Genomic DNA, 19,856 nt, shown 5'->3' on the forward strand with positions numbered 1-19,856 from the left:
AACAGCTCCAAGTTAATAAGAGAGCATTAGAGGGAATATGGTTTTTCCGCACACTGAACTGGGAGACGGTAGGGATGGGGTGCAGCGAGGGTTTGACGGAAGTGAGAGAAGATGCTGAAGGACCAGGGCCAGACCAAGGACAGGTTTCACAGGCCATGCTGAGGAATTAGGTCTTTCTCCTGAGGGCAACAGGGACCACCAAAAGCTTTTAAGCATGGAATGATGAACAAAGTTGTTTTTTGAGTGGATCAATGGAGAATAGGCTGGAATGACACAAATGTAAATAAAAGATCAATTTAATAAGCGAATTCAGACGAGAAAAGACACTGATTCAAACTAGGATAATGGCAGTGGAGACAAAAAGAAATGACTAGAGTGACAAGACAATGAGGAGGCCGACTCAGTAAGGTTTACTGGTTGAATGGAATGTAAAAGCAGGTAGCGAGGAGAAGAGTTTCTAGCTTGGAAAGATGTCCTTTTACCTTGGAAGAACACTGCAAGCCTGGATTTTCCTGCCCCCACCCAGAATAATAGAATCCAGTCTTAAAAACAAACTCCCCATAAAACACAACTATCTGGGGGGGGATGGGAGGCATGGGGTGGCTGGGTGATAGACACTGGGGAGAGTATGTGCTATGGTGAGCGCTGTGAATTGTGCAAGACTGTTGAATCACATATCTGTACCTCTGAAACAAATAATGCAATACATGTTAAAAAAAGAAGAAGATAGCAGGAGGCGAAGAATGAAGGGGGGGAAATCAGAGGGGGAGACGAACCATGAGAGACGATGGACTCTGAAAAACAAACTGAGGGTTCTGGGGGGGGGGTGGGGGATGGGTTAGCCTGGTGATGGGTATTAAAGAGGGCACGTTCTGCGTGGAGCACTGGGTGTTATACACAAACAATGAATCATGGAACACTACATGCAAAACTAATGATATAATGTATGGTGATTAACAGAACAATAAAAAAATTAAAAAAAAAAAACCCATAACCATCTGGAAAAGGGATGATTTCCCCAGAAAGTGAGCTAGGAGTGCTACCATAAATCTCTTTGTCCCTGTAAATGTCTTTGTGAGAGGCTTACCTCAAAAACAGAAGAAGAACGAAGAAAGTAGGTAACAACACAAGTCCTACAGATTTGCCCAGGAAGTGTGAGCTGTGCTCAGTCTTACAGGATAGAGGGACAGTGGGGGCTAGGGGGTGATACTTACATGGGGAAAAGTGATTTTTCGGAGAGCAGCATCATAATTCTTAACCTCCACCTTCTCCATGAGAGGTCGGATAACTAAATGGGTGTCAGTGCCTAGGGCAAGAGGGGTGGGGGTGGGGAGAGATGGCATCAGAATTAGAACAAGTCCTGCATGGACTGGGTAAAGAAGTAACCCAGCAGAGAGTGCAACCTACCTCCAGATATCAGTGCTGTTGGGCTGTGCGCCACGGCTCGAACGTCATGTGTATGATGCTGGAATGGCTTTGTCCGCACCCACTGCTTCTCACTGCTGTTGGAAGTCACAGAGACCAGCTGAAAATGGAATACTGTCCCCTCGGCTGTGCCCACCACGAAACTGTCTTCTTGCTGAGAAATTAAATCATTAGGGAGGTACATTTAAGCAAAACAGGGCCCAGTTTGAAAAATATACCCTGAGGTTTTCTGTCTACAGAGCTTAGGGGAAAACCTATGCCCAGAACTGAAAGGTAAGTTATGGGGTCTTTTTCCTCTAGAAGCTGACAATTCCATCAGAGGAGCAAGCTCACACACAGGTAATAATGTGCCCCCTCCTGACAAAATTAACAATATGTACCTCAAACTGTTATAGTGCTTTCAAATATACAAAATAGACCCCATTAGAAAAGCAAAAAAAACGATCATGTAGAAGTAAATTTCAATTAATAGTAATAAAAATATATTCTCTAAAGATTTGGACACAGGGACTCAGATATGAGTACACCAATGTTCATAGCATTATTCACAAAAGCCAAAAGATGGAAACCCAAATGTACATCAACAGATAATGAATAGGCACAATGCACTGTGTATGTATATATACATGTATAATGAAATATTACTCAGCCTTAAAAAGCGATGAAATTCTAGTAATGGTATAATATGGATGAACTTTGAAAATTTTATGGTAAGTAAAATCACCTAGACACAAAAGGACAAATATTATATGATTCCACTTATATGGGGTACCTAGAACAGTAAATTCATAGGGACAGAGTAAAATAAAGATTACAAGGGGTTGGGAGAAATAAGGTGTTATTGTTTAACCAGTAGAGTTTCTGTGTGATGAGAAAGTTCTGAAAATGGATAGAGGTGATGGTTGCACAACACTGTGAACGTACTTAATGCCACTGAAATGTACTTAAAAATGGTTAAAATGGGGGTGCCTGGATGGCTCAGTTGATTAAGCATCCGACTCTTGGTTCTGGCTCAGGTCATGATCTCAGGGTGGTGGGATCAAGGCCCGTGAGGGCTCTATGCTCAGCTCAGAGTCCGCTTCCTCTTTCTCCCTATTTCTCTGCCCCTCCCCCTGCGCCCATGTGCACACACATACGCTCTCCCTCTCTCAAAAGTAAAATAAATCTTTAAACGAAAAAAGGTTAAAAAGGCAAATTTTACATTATGCGCATTTTACCACAATAAAACAAGTTGTTTTTTTTTTAAAGTGAAGTCTGGATGTGCCTAGGTGGCTCAGTCAGTTAAGCCTCCAACTCCTGATCTCAGCTCAGGTCTGATCTCAGGGTCATGATTTCAAGCCCCTCATTGGGCTCCAAAAACAAAAACAAACAAACCCCAGTAAACTACTGGGAATGTGGGAGGAAAATATCGCACAACTGTAATCAAAAGAATTAAGTTTAGAAAACCCCGAAATTCACTAGCTTCTTTTTAGGATGAAGAGAAGGCAGGTGGAGGTAAGCGGCCTGGTCAGTATCACACAAAGACCCAGGTTCCCTGGTCCTCAGTTTAAGGCTCTCTCTTACCAGTATGTTGAGTACTGTAACTTCTCTTAGTTTTAAAAAGTCTTGGTATATCTGGGGCACCTGGGTGGCTCAGTCGGTTGAGTGTCTGACTCTTGATTTCAGCTCAGGTCATGATCTCAGGATCCTGGGATTGAGCCCCACGTTGGGCTCTGCATTCAGCAGGGAGTGTGCTTGAGAATTTGCTCTCCCTCTCCCTCTAACCACACCCCCAGCTCACACTCTCTCTCTTTCTCAAATAAATAAATAAATCTTTTATAAATAAATAAGTAAACAGTCTTGGCATGTCTACAATTTTTAAAAATTCCTTTATAGTCTCAAAACCATCCTCATTTTCACTCTGGCTTTTAAAGATACATATAACTTTGAGCAGGGGTAAAAGAAAAAAAGACAGGATGGATGCTTGATAAGGTAAGCCAGAACTGGATCAGCAGTTAAACAATCAAACAGTATGAAGATTAGGTCAGCCAGTTAAGACAAATGAGATGTCTAAACATGTATGAACATGTAACTGCCACAACTACACATTTACTGTGCTAAGAACTATGTATGAGTAATTTGCAAGGTTAAGTATCATTTGTCCTAACGGGAGAAACTGTGAATGACTTTGAAATGAGCATAAAAAGTACTGGTATCCTTGTCTAGGGAGCCCTGTGACAGTCTCAGAGCTATTTTACAACTCTGTAAACTGTAGTAATGAGAGTGATGCAAAAGAATTTTGCCTGGTGGAATGCAGCTACTAAGTGCTCTATGGACACTGAGTCTTGCAAGAATTTGTAAATAAATTCATTTCAGCATTCCTGATGACCTTATAGAACTGTATTTGTTAAACTGTTTTGAACTATAACATCTTACTGGTTTCCTCATTTAGTTAATGAGTTACAGAAAATCTCCGACATTTCCACTTCATGTTTATATGAGTTATGATTTTATCTTTTTCCCCCTAATCATCATTTAATAGCTCTTTACACAGGTAAGGAAACTGGAACTTCAAAAGCCTTTGCTCTGGGCACACCACACCAACTCAACCTTGTGCCAGTTCTCTTTGAGGTAACTTGCAGGTACATGATGGTGAGAAGAAAGGAAAGCATATCTAAAGGACAGCATATAAGGTAGCCCAGACCAGCCTCTCCCTTACCTCTACATGAAAATCATTATCCCAAGGAAAAGTGGAGATATTGAGCAGCTTAGGAATTCACAGACTGTCCCCCATCTCCAGCTAAACAGTTCATTTACTGGATGCCTGGGTGGCTCAGTCAGTTAAGCGTCTGCCTTTACTCAGGTCATGATCCCAGGGTCCTGGAATCAAGTACCACACTGGGCTCCTTGGCTCAGTGGGGAGCCTGCTTCTCCCTCTGCCTGCCACTCCCCCTGCTTGTGCTCTTGTCTCTGGCAAATAAAATCTTTAAAAAGAAAAAAAGAGTTCATTTACCAAAGGGGGGGCAGTTTGCACAAAATCCCACCAACAGAGAGGGACTAAGAAGACAACACTAACTCACTCCACGTCATCTTTCCTTGAGGTAGAATCATAAAAGAACTGAAAAGAAAATGAAAGAAAAGTGCTCTCTTAGGGCACAGAGGGAACAAAGCAAGGGGAAAGCTGACCTAGAAAGGGAGAGGGGGAAGTGTCCTAATTTAATCAGAGTCCCTGTTTCACACAGAAAAACAATCTGAAGACTGACCTCTAAATGAAACCAAATGTTCCCTACAACTCCCTGCAGGAATCAGTACTCGCCTACTTGATAAGGGTGAAAGACATCTAAGAAGATCAAAGGACTGGGTATTTGCCACCATTCACTCTTCAGTCAATGAAAATCCATTAAAAAGGTATCTAAAAATAATCAGCTGTTCTGGCAAGAGAGTATAGTGGAGAAAAGCCTTGAAATTAGGATCAATTTCAAATGAGAAGTGAAAATAATGCCAATACCACACTCACTGTGCCAGATACTGCACTTAGCACTTTACATGCACTACCCATTTAATCCTTACCAAATTCTGGAAGTATATATTGCTAGCACCCTGTTTTCACAAAAGAAACTGAGGTTTAGAAACAAATAGCCTGCCCAAGGAAGATGTGTAGCTATTAAGTGCTACAGCTGGGATTCAAACCCAAGTCTGCCCTAGTCCAGAGTGTGTGATAAGCATGGAGGGCTGGAATTTGTACAATTACACCCCCTCCCACCAAAAGCACACAGTTCCCTGACTCTCAGGCACACATTTGCCCACATTTAAACATCTCTGAAATCAGGGTATCTGTTAGCTGTCAACCTGCACATGTGTGACATCTTCAGATAAAGAGCAAAAATCAAAATTTGCAGAATGGGGGCACCTGGCTGGCTCAGTCAGCAGAGCACGCAACCTTTGATTTCAGGGTCCTGAGTTCAAGCCCCACACTGGGTGTGGAGCCTACTTAAAAACACCAAAACAACAACAGCAAATTCAAAACAAACACAACTTGCAGAATGGTTGTCAAAAACTGGGAAGAAAATCTTGGGACTCTAGTGGAGCATCACGGGTGGCTGGGAGGCATGTGTAGGAAACATGGACCCTGATGACCAAGTCCATCTGTGCATGTGAAAAAGTTTTAGGAGTACATTATTCACTTCACTTGTATTTTCCTTGTTATATATGCACAAAAGTGACATAACAAAAATTTATGCTTAAGTCTCAAGGACCTCTTCAATAAGTAAAATATAAATAAAATATAAATATAAATAAGTACAAATAAAAAAATTTAGTGGCAACTGGGTGGCTCAGTTGGTTAAGTGTCTGCCGTTGGCTCATGTCATGATTCCGGGGTGCTGGGATCGAGCCCCAAGTTGGGCTCCCTGCCCAGTGAGAAGTCTGCTTCTCCCTCTTCCTGTGCACCACCCCCCCCCAGCTCGTGCTCTCTCTCATGTTCTCTCACTCTCCCTCTGGCTCAAATAAACAATTTTTTTTTTTTTTTAAGATTTCATTTATCTGTCAGAGAGAGAGAGCACAAACAGGGAGCAGCAGGTAGAAGGAGAAGCAGGTTCCCCACTGAGGAGGGAACCTGATGCAAGGCTTCATCCTGGGACCCCAGGATCATGATCTGAGCTGAAGGCAGAGGCTTAACTGACTGAGCCACCCAGGCACCCAATAAATAAAATCTTTAAAAAATAAAATAAAAAAAATTATGTCAGTTTGTATTATAGTAGTTTGTATTATACACTTAATAACTTTTACATTTAAAAAAAAGCACTGTCATAGCTTAAATGGCAGGATTTCTTCTTTCCTATGATAACAAAATTATGGCATGTCTTATAATCAGTTGTATCTAAGATTCAATACAATACAGTAATTATAGGCACATGGTAGAAGATGACAATATAAAATAACAGAGTACAAATTAAGGCTGCCTCCTGCCTGCCACGACTTTCCTCTCTAAAAATTACCATTAGCATTTTTCATCTTCTCAGATATTGTAAATATGTTAGCAAAACTACATATACAGAGATTAAACATGTATCTAATATAAAATCTGCCTCTCCTTTTCTTTCCTTTTTTTTAAAGATTTTATTTATTTGAGAGAGAGAACAAGCAGGGGGAGTGGCAGGCAGAGGGAGAGGGAGAAGCAGGCTCCCTGTGAGCCCAAAGCGAGGCTCGATCCCAGGACCCTGAGATCATGACTTGAGTGAAGGCAGATGCTTAACTAACTGAGCCACTCAGGCACCCCGCCTCTCCTTTTCAAAACTCTATTTTAAAAGGAAAATTTCTTGGGGGGCCTAGGTGGCTAAGTTAGCGGTTAAGCTAGTCTGACTTCAGCTCAGGTCATGATCTTGGGGTCCTGAATTGGCCCTGCATCAGGCCCTGCGCTCAGTGGGGGGTTTGTTTCTTCCTCTCTCTCTTCCTTTGCCGCTCCCCCACTCATGCTCTCTAATAAATAAATATTAAAAAAAAAAGGAAAATTTCTCCTACTCATTCCAACTTATTCTTCATTATAGTCACATGTGACATCTAAATGTTTCACAGGACTTTTACACCCATCAAATTGTTCTCATGGAAAACCTGTTAAGTGGGATAGAAACAACTTACAGGCAGGAAAAGCAAGCATGAGTGTTCTCTACACTAATTATTGCATGTCCACACTTTAGACAGCAAACAAGTCTCAAACTAAGAAGACAAAGAATAAAGGATCTAGTCAGCAAACCTCAAAGTCACTTCCCATGCCCCAATGCTAAAATACCCAAAGGTTTCTGATTAAGAATTCATGTTACCAAAAGGAAAGAGACACACTTGTTCAATACAAGTCTGCTAAAGTCATATTTAAATAGAAGAAATTTAATTTTTTCAAAATCACTATAAAATTATTTCCTAATTTCCCAAGACAGGAAGCAGAAGAGTTACACAGAGAAAAATAGCACTTCTCAAGGTTCTTCTAGGGTCCCTGTGGCCTATCTAAATCAGACTGGATTAACTGGGGGTGGAGAGTGTGTGAAGAAAACCGCTCTGGTAACTAATGTTCTAGACAATATTCTCTAACTAGTTGTTAGGAGAATAAAAGGGTTCAAAGAAATTATGTGGGTTTAAGATGCATTCCCCTAAACTCATCTCCCTGCATAAAACACTGAGGATCGGGCGCCTGGGTGGCTCAGTCGGTTAGGCGACTGCCTTCAGCTCGGGTCATGATCCTGGAGTCCCTGGATTGAGTCCTGCATCGGGCTCCCTGCTCGGCGGGGAGTCTGCTTCTCCCTCTGACCCTCCCCCCTCTCATGTGCTCTCTCTCTCATATTCTCTCTCTCAAATAAATAAAATCTTTAAAAAAGAAAAAAAAACACTGAGGATCAGGGAACATTGTTTGTGCCACATCACTGACACAGCCTCCTCTACTCACCCCCCAGGTTGTACAGGAACTGCTCAAAACAGGGACCATACTCACATCAGATACTGCAATGGACTGCACATCAGCACTGGCAATGAGATGGTTCTTCACAAGCGTCCCAGTAGCTGAGTCCCAGAACTGCACCTTCCCAGCAGAGTCCACACTTATGACAGTGCCATCAGACAAGAAGGCCACGCCCCATATGATACACTTCCGCTTAGACACACTCATATACTGCCTATCCACCAGCATCTTATGAACAGCGCTCCCTGAAAAATAAGAAAAGCCCAAATTTGAATGGTACTTACTTCTTTTGTCTTCAAAACCTGCCTGTGGTAGGCATCTATTAAGTTAGCTGCCTGAGCACAGACCACAAACAGCCAGGAAATAGTAGTTATGCTGAACTCAGTCTCAGAACACAAAAATGGTTACCTAAAGACTGTGGGGGAGAGGGGGGAGGGCTAGTTGGAGACAGAAATTTTGGGGGGGAGGGGAGGAGGTGAAACTGAAAGGAGACATTTGAGAACTTCACTTAAAACTGCCTAAAAGCAACGCATATTACACTTGGCTCTTTTCTAAAACCCCACAGAAAAGGGAGAGAAAACAATAGTTGATAAAATGTTGGGAATGAAAAAGAAAACATGGAGTAGTAACTGACATAGCAGAGCCCTGAAACTAAGTCCCAAGTCAACAGTGGGGAAAACCAAGAAGCCACTTAATTTATACCATGAAATCCTCAGAAGACTTAGAACTATGGTGACCCCAAAAACTCTGGAAAAAGTGAAAGTGGAACTAAAAAGAGAAACTGGATGAAAGTATGCTTAAGAAACTTACAGATCCTTCAGATAACTATCCCCTAACTAAAAAGCCAACAACTCCCAAACTTCACCTCAAACAAGAATGGAGATTCATTCTCTGAAGAGAGAGATCAGGCACAACCGAGGGTGGGATTACTATATGGAAAATAGATACAGTAAAAATTTATTAACCGAACGTTGAGAACACCGGTTTTCTTCCCAGAGTGCTGATGACCGGGCTTATTATCACCAGGCAGAATAAAACACATTTCTGGGAAATATGACCAGCACAAGAAAAAAGATCTAAAAAGCATCAACGTCTTTGGGGGTTCCCCAAACTAAGATTCTGGCCAGATCATTCTTCAGTGAAACCCAAGAGCAATAAGCTCTACTTGTGTGGTAAGTAAAGTTATCATCAGACATGTGAGCAAAGCTGGAATATGAAAGGCGGAGGCCAGAGAGACTACTAGGAAAAAAAAATACGAGGGAGAAAACAGAGCAAGAGCGAAGACTACCTGACAAATAACCTGAATAACCTTAGAAAGAGAAGTCCGTATATAATGAAACAAAAAACGCTATAAAAAAGAACACTCAGGAAACAAAAAAGAGCTTTGGAAATGGCAGAAATGAAAAACTCAAGTAACACGATTTACAGATAAAGACAAGGGTGCCTAGCAGGCTCAGTCAGTGGAACATGTGACTCTTCATCTTGGGATTTGGAGCTGGAGTCCCACAATGGATATAGCAATTGCTTAAAAATAAAATCCAGGGGCGCCTGAGTGGCTCAGCCCATTGAGAGGCTGCCTTCAGCTCAGGTTATGATCCCAGGGTCCTGTGTTGAGCCCTGCATCAGGCTCCCTGCTCAGCAGGGCGTCTGCTTCTCCCTCTCCCCCTGCTTGTGCTCTCTTGTTTGTCCTCTCTCGCTCATGCTCTCTCTGAAATAAGTAAAATCTTAAAAAAAATAAAATAAAATCTAAATAAGTAAGTAAATAAAAGATAAAAATAATCTCTCAGGAAGCAGAATAAAAAGTCAAAGGTATGAAAAATAAGAAAGGGGAAAAGATAATAGTAGAAGAGCCAACATCCAAATAGTAGAATTTCAGAAAGAGAAAATGGAGAGAACCTCCTTTACCAAATAATTTAAGAATTTTCTCCAGAGCCCTGCATCAGGCTCTCTGCTCAGCCAGGAGCCTGCTTCTCCCTCTCCCGCTCCCCCTGCTTGTGTTCCCTCTCTAGCTGTCTCTCTCTGTCAAATAAAGAAAATCTTAAAAAAAAAAAAAAAAAAGAATTTCCTTCAGAGCTGAGGGGCACCTGTGTGGTGCAGTTGGTTAAGCGTCAGACTCTTGGTTTCAGCTTAGGTCCTGGAATTGAGCCCTGTATCAGGCTCTGCACTCAGCGTGGAGTCGACTTGGGACACTCTCTTTCTCTCCCTTTGCCCCTCCCCACTGTGCTCTCTAAAAAAAAAAATAAATCAGTCTTAAAAAAAGGGGGGGCTACCAGGGTGGCTCAGTTGATTAAACGTCTGCCTTTGGCTCAGGTCATGATCCCAGGGTCCTGGAATTGAGCCCCGTGTCGCTCCTTGCTCAGCGGGGAGCCTGCTTCTCCCACTCCCTCTACCTGCTGCTCCCTCTGCTTGTGCGCTCTCGAGTGTGCTGTCAAATAAATCTTAAAAACAGAAAAAAATTTCCCCCAGAACTGAAAACTGGGTTTTTTGATTAAAATAATCTACCAAGTATCTAATATGATTGATGTTAATGGATCCACACATCAAGAAACCTAATTATTACATTTCAGAACAGTAAGGATAAGATCCTAAAAGCTCCTTGGAAAAACAAACCATAAAAACCTATACAAAAGATCTTCTCCCAGGATGGCATCAGAGCTTATAATAATACTCAAAGCTGAAGACAGTGGAGCCATGACTTCAAAATTCTAAGGGAAAATAATTCCCGACCTAGAATTCTTTCTCATGAACTCCTTCTCATGATCCACCAAACAAAGGAATAAACCAGGAAAGTGAATGGACACAGGGGATTCTACCTGAGAGAGAAGCAAAGGAGATCCATGGAATGACTGAGAAATCAGTGTTCAAGACCTACAGAGGTATAGCAGGCCCAGAAAGTGGTACACTAGACTGGAGGTCAGAAGGCTCCGGGGAGAGAATCATTCAAGAAGATAAAAGTGGTAGAGAGAAAATCAGATCTATCTGAACCTAATTTATACAACTGGAAGAATTTGAGGATGAACCAATGAAACATATATATACATACACGTATATATATGTACCTGTACATATGTGGGGGTAAACATCAAAGAAATTAGCTAAGAGTTACAGATGGTTGCCTTTGAGGAGTGAAAGAAGGGCGATAGGGGGACTCCTGCTTCTTTGTAACAAGCCTCAAGGAGTTCTTCGACTATACTATACATATATAACAGATAAGAATAAAAAATTTTGCTTAAGCATGGAGGAAAAAGAAAAACGAGACAAACCTGACCTGTTTTACTTCCCATTTAGATGGGCCCACCTAACAAGCTGAACTCAGTCTCATCACTGAAGGATTCCATAAGCCAATTCTGCAGGCCAAGAATAGAGAAAGTATATGGTTCTCTACCTTTCTGATCTCATGCCTCACCAGTCATGCTACCAAGTCCTTATGTTCCTCAAAGAGAGACACCTTTTACCACGGTCTGGTATATATAAATAGGTATTCTAACTGGTCACTTGTATATGTCGTATTGCTCAAGGGTGAACTCTTACTAGATAAAACCTAGGTATCCCATCAAATAACCTGGATTGCCCCAAAAGCAGCAGCAGTAATGCAAGAAAGGAGTGAAATTCATAGCTAACATCTCAGAAGGTTAATGAGGTTAGGCCCCAAAGGTCACTGAAAGCACAAAGGCTCAAGGTTTTGAAAACCACCAATGTGAATCTGACCAACAAGACGCACCGCCCAAATGAACTTAGAGAAACAGTCACCTGATTTGACATCAAACACACTGATGTAGTCTATGGAGCCAGCTGCAACGTGGGTACCGGAGGGATGCCAACTGAGACTCAGGATGCGACCTTGGGAGTTGTACAACAAAAAAGAAAGGGACATACACATAAATATACAGTAAGAGGTAACTGAGTTCTCCTTTGACAACTACCTACAGGGCTAGTGTTCTACAATCTTAGCTCTCATCTACTGCATGCTGGTGAAGAACCGTTTATAACAGATGAGGAACAACTCTGCCTTGGAACCCATAATGAAGTACTTAATATTACTTTAATAATGTAGAAATGGTCGACAGGAATGTAAAGAAACACAACTTTTTGTGGGTGATCTGTTACTAACCTAACAAAATTTAAATGTGCATATTTGGCTCAGCAATTGCACTGGGAATTAAACAAGGAAAAATACTTGCAGGAGTGTTCAAAACTATGTATACTGGAATATGCATTGCTGCTCTGACCGTAGTAAAAAAAAATTAATACCCATCAATAGGAGTTTGGTTAAATAAATTATGGAACACCATAAAATGGAACACCATGCAGACTGGCGTAATTGACATGGAAGGATAGCTGTGATACACCAAGTGAAAAAACAAGCACAAGCACTCCAGTGTATTTGTTTATATGAATATACAAAAATGCCTGGATTAGTTCCAAAATGTTGCTTACTGAGCGGAAGAGATACTTATTTTCTCTTTCACACTTGGCTAAACACACAGGTTTTGAATAAGCATTGTATCGCCTTTGTAATTAAAAAGGAACACCCAAGGGGCACCTGCGTGGCTCAGTTGGTTGGGAGTCAGACTCTTGATTTTTGGCTCAGGTCATGATCTTGGGGTCATGAGATCAAGCTCTGTGTCAGGAGTCTGCTTGAGATCCTCTCTCTCCATTTCCCTCTGCCCCGCCTCTGCTCGTGCGCTCTCTCTCTAATAATTAAAAACAAACAAACAGGGGCGCCTGGGTGGCTCAGTCGTTAAGCATCTGCCTTCGGCTCAGGTCATCCCAGGGTCCTGGGATCGCGCCCCAAGTTGGGCTCCCTGCTCTGTGGGAAGCCTGCTTTTCCCTCTCCCACTCCCCCTGCTTGTGCTCCCTCTCTCACTGTGTCTCTGTCAAATAAATAAATAAAATCTTTAAAAAAAATAAAAACAAACAAAAAAACTCCCAAAAAACACACAAGCTTGGCTGGCTCAATTGGTAGAGCATGCGACTCCTGACCTCAGGGTTGTAAGTTTGAGCCCTGTGATAGGTGTGGAGATTACTTAAAAATAAGTCTTTATAGGGCGCCTGGGTGGTTCAGTCGGTTAAGCGTCTGCCTTGGGCTCAGGTCATGATCCCAGGGTCCTGGGATTGAGCCCCACATTGGGCTCCCTGCTCAGTGGGGAGCCTGCTTCTCCCTCTCCCACCCCCCTCTGCTTGTGCTCACTCTCTCTCTGTCAAAATAAATAAAATCTTAAAAAAAAAATCTTTGTAAACAAAACAAAAGGAATCTGACTAGCAGATAATAAATATTACTGAGGGCGGGGGGATGGGTTAGCCTGGTGATGGGTATTAAGGAGGGCACGTTCTGCGTGGAGCACTGGGTGTTATGCACAAACGATGAATCATAGAACACTATATCAAGAACTAATGATGTAATGTATGGTGATTAACATAACAATAAAAAATTAAAAAAAAATTACCGATGGACACAATACATGGGACAAGTACTATTTTTTAGAAGGATCAGCAAGCTATGGCCCTAAGCACAAATCAGGCCCACCAAATGTTTTCATAAATAAAGTTTTACCAAAGCAGAGCCATACCCATTTGTTTAAATATTATCTATGGCTACTTTTATGTGACGAGAGAGTTGACAGAGCATATGGACTGCAAAACCTAAAATATTTACTACCTGCTATCTTTACAGAAAAAGTTTGCCAACCCTCTGCTCCAGAAGTCAGTGTCAACTGGTCCAGGTGGAACAGGGGCAAGTGTTTAAAAATTCTAGTTTTAAGACTTTATGCATGGGCGCCTGGGTGGCTCAGTTGGTTAAGCGACTGCCTTCGGCTCAGGTCATGATCCTGGAGTCCCGAGATGGAGTCCCACATCGGGCTCCCTGCTCAGTGGGGAGTCTGCTTCTCCCTCTGACCCTCTTCCCTCTCATGCTCTCTGTCTCTCATTCTCTCTCTCTCAAATAAATAAAATCTTTAAAAAAAAAAAAGACTTTATGCACAACGTTAAAACTTCAAAAAGAAAGTTAAGTGAGAACTAACAAAGTGACTTACACAGAAACACTAGCTTTCCTATTTTGGATTTCAGATTTTCTATAAATACTGAAGCAGGCAATCACAACTATGAGCCTGAGGGAGGGATGGCTTCGAGCACATACCCTATTATGTAGATAAAGTCAGCATGCAGATAAACTAGTACTTGGATGCATGGGAACACAGCCTATCCCCAGGGGCACAGAAACATAACTTCTTGTTAAGGCTACTCACTGCCCCACCAAAAATGACGCTTACTTTTCTGCCGATCAAAATTTCTTTCAAACTGGATTTTGTCTAGGGTGATTTGAAATAGCTTCACAGATCCGTCTTCACAGCCAACCTATTAGAGAAAGAGAAACAGAAAATAGAAAAGACAAGCATTTTGTGTAACTAAATATATCTTTCTACAAATATAAACATTTCTTCCCTAAAGCTGTCACTTGCAGTGAAAAAGAAAAATACTATGTGAGAGAACAAAAAACTTACTGGTACCAAGACACTGAGAGGGTATTCTTGGCAGCCTTCATGTCCTAGCTAGAAAACAGGCTAATCAGTGGCCCAATTCCTATACAGGACATGAAAAAGAAGTAGGATTTCACAGCATGTATCTTCTAGAGACCCATGGCCTAAATAAAATACCCATTAACTATACAACCTAAATGGAGACATGTCAAGATGTTGTATAAATTAGTGCAAATCAAACAAGAATCCCAGAATCCCAGAAAATGAAGTATCTGGAAGCACCCATTTTAATAACAAGTGTGTGTGTGGGGGGAGGGGGCTGTCTTCTCAGTCTGCACTCAAACAATTTTTGAGAAACACTGTGGTAAAACATAGTTCCATAAGTTAACTTGTGGAAGGACCTCCCAGAACTTTTAACAGACTTCAGTGTGTTGTGAATCTACGAAAGGATTTCATGTTAACAAGCCATATTCTAATGCTATTTACCATAAAACATAAAGCACAATACAACAAAAGAGAGTTCACATCTCCGAATTCCAAAGTACAGTTTGAGAAATGCTGAACCAAACTAAGCCTCTCATTTCATAAATGAATAAATGAGGTCCAAAGTAGCAGCAGAAAGGATGCAAAATGACAAGTGATTTTTTTTTAATTTTTTAAGTTTCTTTTTTTATCTGAAAAAGAGAGAGAGAGAGAGTACAAGGGCCGACGGGGGGGCGGCAGGCAGAGGCAGAGGGAGAAGCAGGCTCCCCGCTCAACAGGGAGCCCGATGTGGGGCTCGATCCCAGGACCCCGGGATCATGACCCGAGCCGAAGGCAGACGCCTAACCATCTGAGCCACCCAGGTGCCCCAGGATAAGTGCTTTTTAATCCCCAATATCAACTCCAATCTTTTATTGGGGTTGCTGGAATGTACCTCAGATTGGAGTTGCTACACGTCATTAATATAATTTAACTCTACTCTCCTGTGAACACAGAGAAAAAACTTCAAGTAAGCACAAGAGAAATCTTCCTTTAAATTACTAATAGTTGGGGTGCCTGGCTGGCTCGGTCGGTAGAGCGCGCAACTCTTGATCTCAGGGTCGTGAATTCAAGCCCCAGGTTGGGTATAGAGATTACTTAAAAGTAAAATCTTTAAATTACCAATACTTGCTTACTGACCAAAAGCTGAGAACCATGGGGACTGATAGCCATGCTCCAAATGGGTCCTCCAAAGGCATCCACGGCATACTTGATGTTTAATGCCTGCAAATCATACTCAATAATTTCTCCATTGAGTCCAGCACTAAAGAGTCGCTGTCCTTTTGCCCAACACAGAGCTTCTGTAGCCCGAGATTCATGACCTGGAAAAAACTACAGAAACACAGGAACTTGTCAACTCACCATGAATTAATCAGCTAGCAGCACTGAGTGGTCACAGGTAACGTGGGGGTAAAAATTAAAACACTTCCCTAGAAATAACCAGTGTGGGGTTTTGTGCTACCAGAAGATTATGTTTATTAAGATTTTCATTTTTTAAATTCAAATTTTAGTCACCTATACAGTTGGGTTTTTTCTTTTTTTAAATATATTTTATTTATTTGAGAGAGAGAGAACACGAGCAGGATAAAGGGCAGAGGCAGAAGCAGACTCCCTGCTGAGCAGGGAACCCCATGCAGGGCTCGATCCCAGGACTCCAGGATCATGACCTGAGCCAAAGGCAGACACCCAATCGACTGAGTCACCCAGGTGCTCACAGTTGGTTTTGTTTCTCTTTCCAGGACTTGTTCTGTAAAACCTTTTCAGTAGAATAAAGTTTATATACAATTATATTTGACATATCCGATTTAAAAAAAAAATGTAACTATCCTGGATTTCAAAAGCTTACGTATGTCAAAGTTATCAACGTATAGACTTTATTTTAGATTTCATTTATGGGGCTCCTGGGTGGCTCAGTCGTTAAGCATCTGGCTTCAGCTCAGGTCATGATCCCAGGGTCCTGGGATGGAGCCCCGCATCAGGTTCCCATCTAGCACTGCTTCTCTCTCTCCCACTCCCCCAGCTTGTGTTCCGTCTCTTGCTGTGCCTCTGTCAAATAAATAAATAAAATCTTTAAAAAAAAAGATTTTATTTATTTCAGAGAGAGAGAGACAGAGAGAGAACACAAGCCAGGGGAAGAAGAAAGGGAGAGGGAGCAGCAGACTCCCCGCTGAGCAGGGAGCCCAATGCGGGGCTCAATCCTCGGACTCCGGGATCATGACCTCAGCCAAGGCAGACTCTTGACCAACTGAGCCACCCAGGCGCCCCAGTGTATATACTTTAAATAAATGCTGTTTATAGTGTCAATTTTACCATTAAGAAAATAAAATAAATGGAGGTGCCTGGCTGGCTCAGTGAGAAGAGCATACAACTCTTGATCTCAGGGTTGTGAGTTTGAGCCCCACATTGGATGGGTGTAGAGATTACTAAATTAAAAAAAAAAAAAGGAATAAGCTTAAACATTTTAAAAATAATAATGCAGCTCAATCCAGCATTTCATTAAGTCTCAGATTTCTAAGTGCTTTCTCAACACTTACAGAAGTTTTCATACATATCAAGGCATTTTATTCTTGTATCTGCTCAGCATCAGAGGGACTGAGTGGATACAATTTTTCTTCTCTTAACTTGAAATGACACAAGTACTTGTGGGTTAAGCAGCTTGCCCAAAGTGCCAAAGTCAAATGTGAAGAGAACGATTTTAATTCTCGGGACACCTGGGTGGCTCAGTCTGTTAAGCGTCTGTCCACGTTTGGCTCAGGTCATGATACCAGGGTCCTGGGATTGAGCCCTGCTCGGCGGGGAGCCTGCTTCTCTCACTCCCTCTGCCGCTGCCCTGCTTGTGTGCGCACTTGCTCTCTTCTCAAATAAATACATAAAATCTTAAAAAGAAAAGAACGAACATTTTCATTCCTATTCCTAGTCCCTACTCTTGCTCTGAGAATGATTAACAATAGTAGGGAAAGGACTAATAGTAGAGAAAGCAAAAGACTAAACTGAATTAACTATTGTTGAGAAAAGAAGAGGTGAGAGAAAAAAATGAGATACTAAGAATGGTTGAAATACTCATTAAACAATTATTAATTCAGGAGTGGTTCTGTACTAGGCACTTGCTAAATGCTGGGAATGCAGTCATCAATATCAGTGACATGGTCCCTTCATAAAATTTGAAATTCAGTGGGGAAGAAAAACATTAAACATACGAACTATTATAATTTTAATCATCATAAATGACAAGAAATATCACAGAGTGCAACAAGCATGTACCATAGGACGTTTTTCATAGTACAGAATATGACCTATTTGTGGTGATGACCAATTTTTTAACTCTTGGTTCTTCAGGGTTCAACTCAGTAAGTCACCCCTTTCCAGGATTACTAAACTCACATCATTAGAGTAAAGCAACTCTCCACTAAGATTTTATGTCTGTGCTTAGCTTTATCATAAAATTTGCGTACTGTTTGGAGATTGTATACTCCTATTTCCCCCACGGGACATTGAGCTCCTTCAAGGTAGGGCTTCTGACACTTGTCATAATGCCTAACACTTGCCACTCACTCATTTAGAAACAACTGCAGGGTGCCTAAATTCCAAGTACTAGGCTGATGGGCACTGAATTCATTCATTTATCCAGCTATCCATTCACAGACATCCATTCAGTGCCTAGATGCATAACACAGTAAATGTGAAATGAATTATTTTGTTGCACCGGAAATCAGTAATCAGTGCCTTTGAAAAATAACCTCTACATACACCCGAACAGTATTTTCCTCATTTACTACCAAATATAGGCATTTAAGTCTACATTCTCTCAGACAGATGAACTTAGAAATTCATCTTCCTACCATCATGTCACCAGAAAGTTTGATACTAAGATGTTTCATCGTTTTTTCTGAATTAACAATGAAACGGATACTGACAACCCCAGCAGGAAATGACACCTTACCAAAGTTGCAGTAGTGCAGAGACTGATAGAAAGCAATGGGCTTGACAGTTTCCCTTTTTGTTGTGCCCAAAAGATCCAGCAAACCTCAGTTTCCAAATGACAGTGAGCCACCACAACTCCTAGGTAGAATCTTTCTGACATTACAGATTAAAACTCTGAGCTCAGACAAGAGACTGCATATTTATTACACAAATTACATAGTTCTAAACAACTCCAGAGAGTCACTTTCTTTTGATCTCTTTGAATACAAATACATACAAGATGTACAACTGAACTTAAGAAAATTAACTCAGCAACACGGAATCAGGCTTCCAAATGACTTACTTTTTCCTGAAAGTAGTTTGCTGACAAGTTATAAATTTCCACAGTGCCATCTGTTCGAGAAACAGCCAATCTGTTTGACTGGTTATTGTAAGCCACGCAGCGGATCCCTGATGGAACATAATTAAAGAAACGTACTCGATGGACCTTAAATTCACCCATTCCTGGGGGAGGGGAAAAAGAGTCATTATTGTTAAACGTTAATAGCAGCGTGTCACGTGTATTATTTCTTTTCACTGTCCTGGATGGAAGAGTCCAACTGCATCTCACTGAGGTTCACTTCTAAATATCTAACCAACGATGCTTTCACACCCCACACAAGAATCTACGAAACCATCTCCAGAAGCACAGGATGCTTCAGCTAAAAACGAAAACATCAACATATAGAGCATGTCCCAGACTCCTAACAATCCTGCCAATTACCTGAAGTACTGTGGGAAAGAAGGGTGATGTAAGACTGAACATAACCTCGTTCTCTAATTGAGAGTGTGCACCTAAAGGAAGGGAGGCACATCGTGCTGAGCAATTGTATTAGAGGCAGAAGCTAAGGTACTCCTTTCTATTTGTGTGTGAGGTTTTGGGGGCTGGGCGGGGGGAGGGGGGTGAAGAGGAGGGTAAACACCACTAACGCTTTCAAGAAGCCAGAAATATTGACAGCCTAAATCAGTCTCTCAAAGTCAAGTCCACAGAACTCCTGCATCAAAATCATCTGGAAAAAATGGTTTTTAAAAATACAGGATTCTGGGGTGCCTGGGTGGCTCGGTCATTAAGCATCTGCCTTCGGCTCAGGTCATGATCCCAGGGTCCAGGGATTGAGCCCCGCATTGGGCTCCCTGCTCTACGGGAAGCCTGCTTCTCCCTCTCCCACTCCCCCGGCTTGTGTTCCCTCTCTCACTGTGTGTCTCTCTCTCTCTGTCAAATAAATAAAATTAAAAAAAAAAAAATACAGGATTCTGGGAAACCTGGGTGGCTCAGTCGGTTAAGCGTCTGCCTTTGGCTCAGGTCTCCTGGGATAGAGTCCCAAATCAGGCTCCTTGCTCAGTGGGGAGCCTGCTTCTCCCTCTGCCTGCTGTTCCCCCTGCTTGTGCTCTCTGACAAATAAATAAAATCTTAAAAATAAAAAAATAAAAATAAAAATGCAGAAGGGGCGCCTGGGTGGCTCAGGTGGTTGGGCGGCTGCCTTCGGCTCAGGATGTGATCCTGAGTCCCGGGATCGAGTCCCACATCGGGCTCCCCGCTTTTCCCT

The 19,856-nt window shown here is 41.9% G+C and overlaps 1 protein-coding gene across 1 annotated transcript in view; it reads right to left on the reverse strand.

Moving 5' to 3' along the window:
• Positions 1-19,856, reverse strand: part of UTP4 (UTP4 small subunit processome component) — a 35,259-nt gene that overhangs the window by 14,594 nt on the left and 809 nt on the right. Inside the window, 7 exon segments of the mRNA XM_027618728.2 lie at positions 1,215-1,306; positions 1,408-1,579; positions 7,886-8,097; positions 11,603-11,692; positions 14,122-14,206; positions 15,490-15,681; positions 18,614-18,774. Of these exon segments, the coding sequence (XP_027474529.2) occupies positions 1,215-1,306; positions 1,408-1,579; positions 7,886-8,097; positions 11,603-11,692; positions 14,122-14,206; positions 15,490-15,681; positions 18,614-18,772 (1,002 nt within the window). The 5' untranslated portion in view covers positions 18,773-18,774.

This window comes from Zalophus californianus, chromosome 17 (genome assembly GCF_009762305.2).
Source record: "Zalophus californianus isolate mZalCal1 chromosome 17, mZalCal1.pri.v2, whole genome shotgun sequence".
Classification (NCBI taxonomy): domain Eukaryota; kingdom Metazoa; phylum Chordata; class Mammalia; order Carnivora; family Otariidae; genus Zalophus; species Zalophus californianus.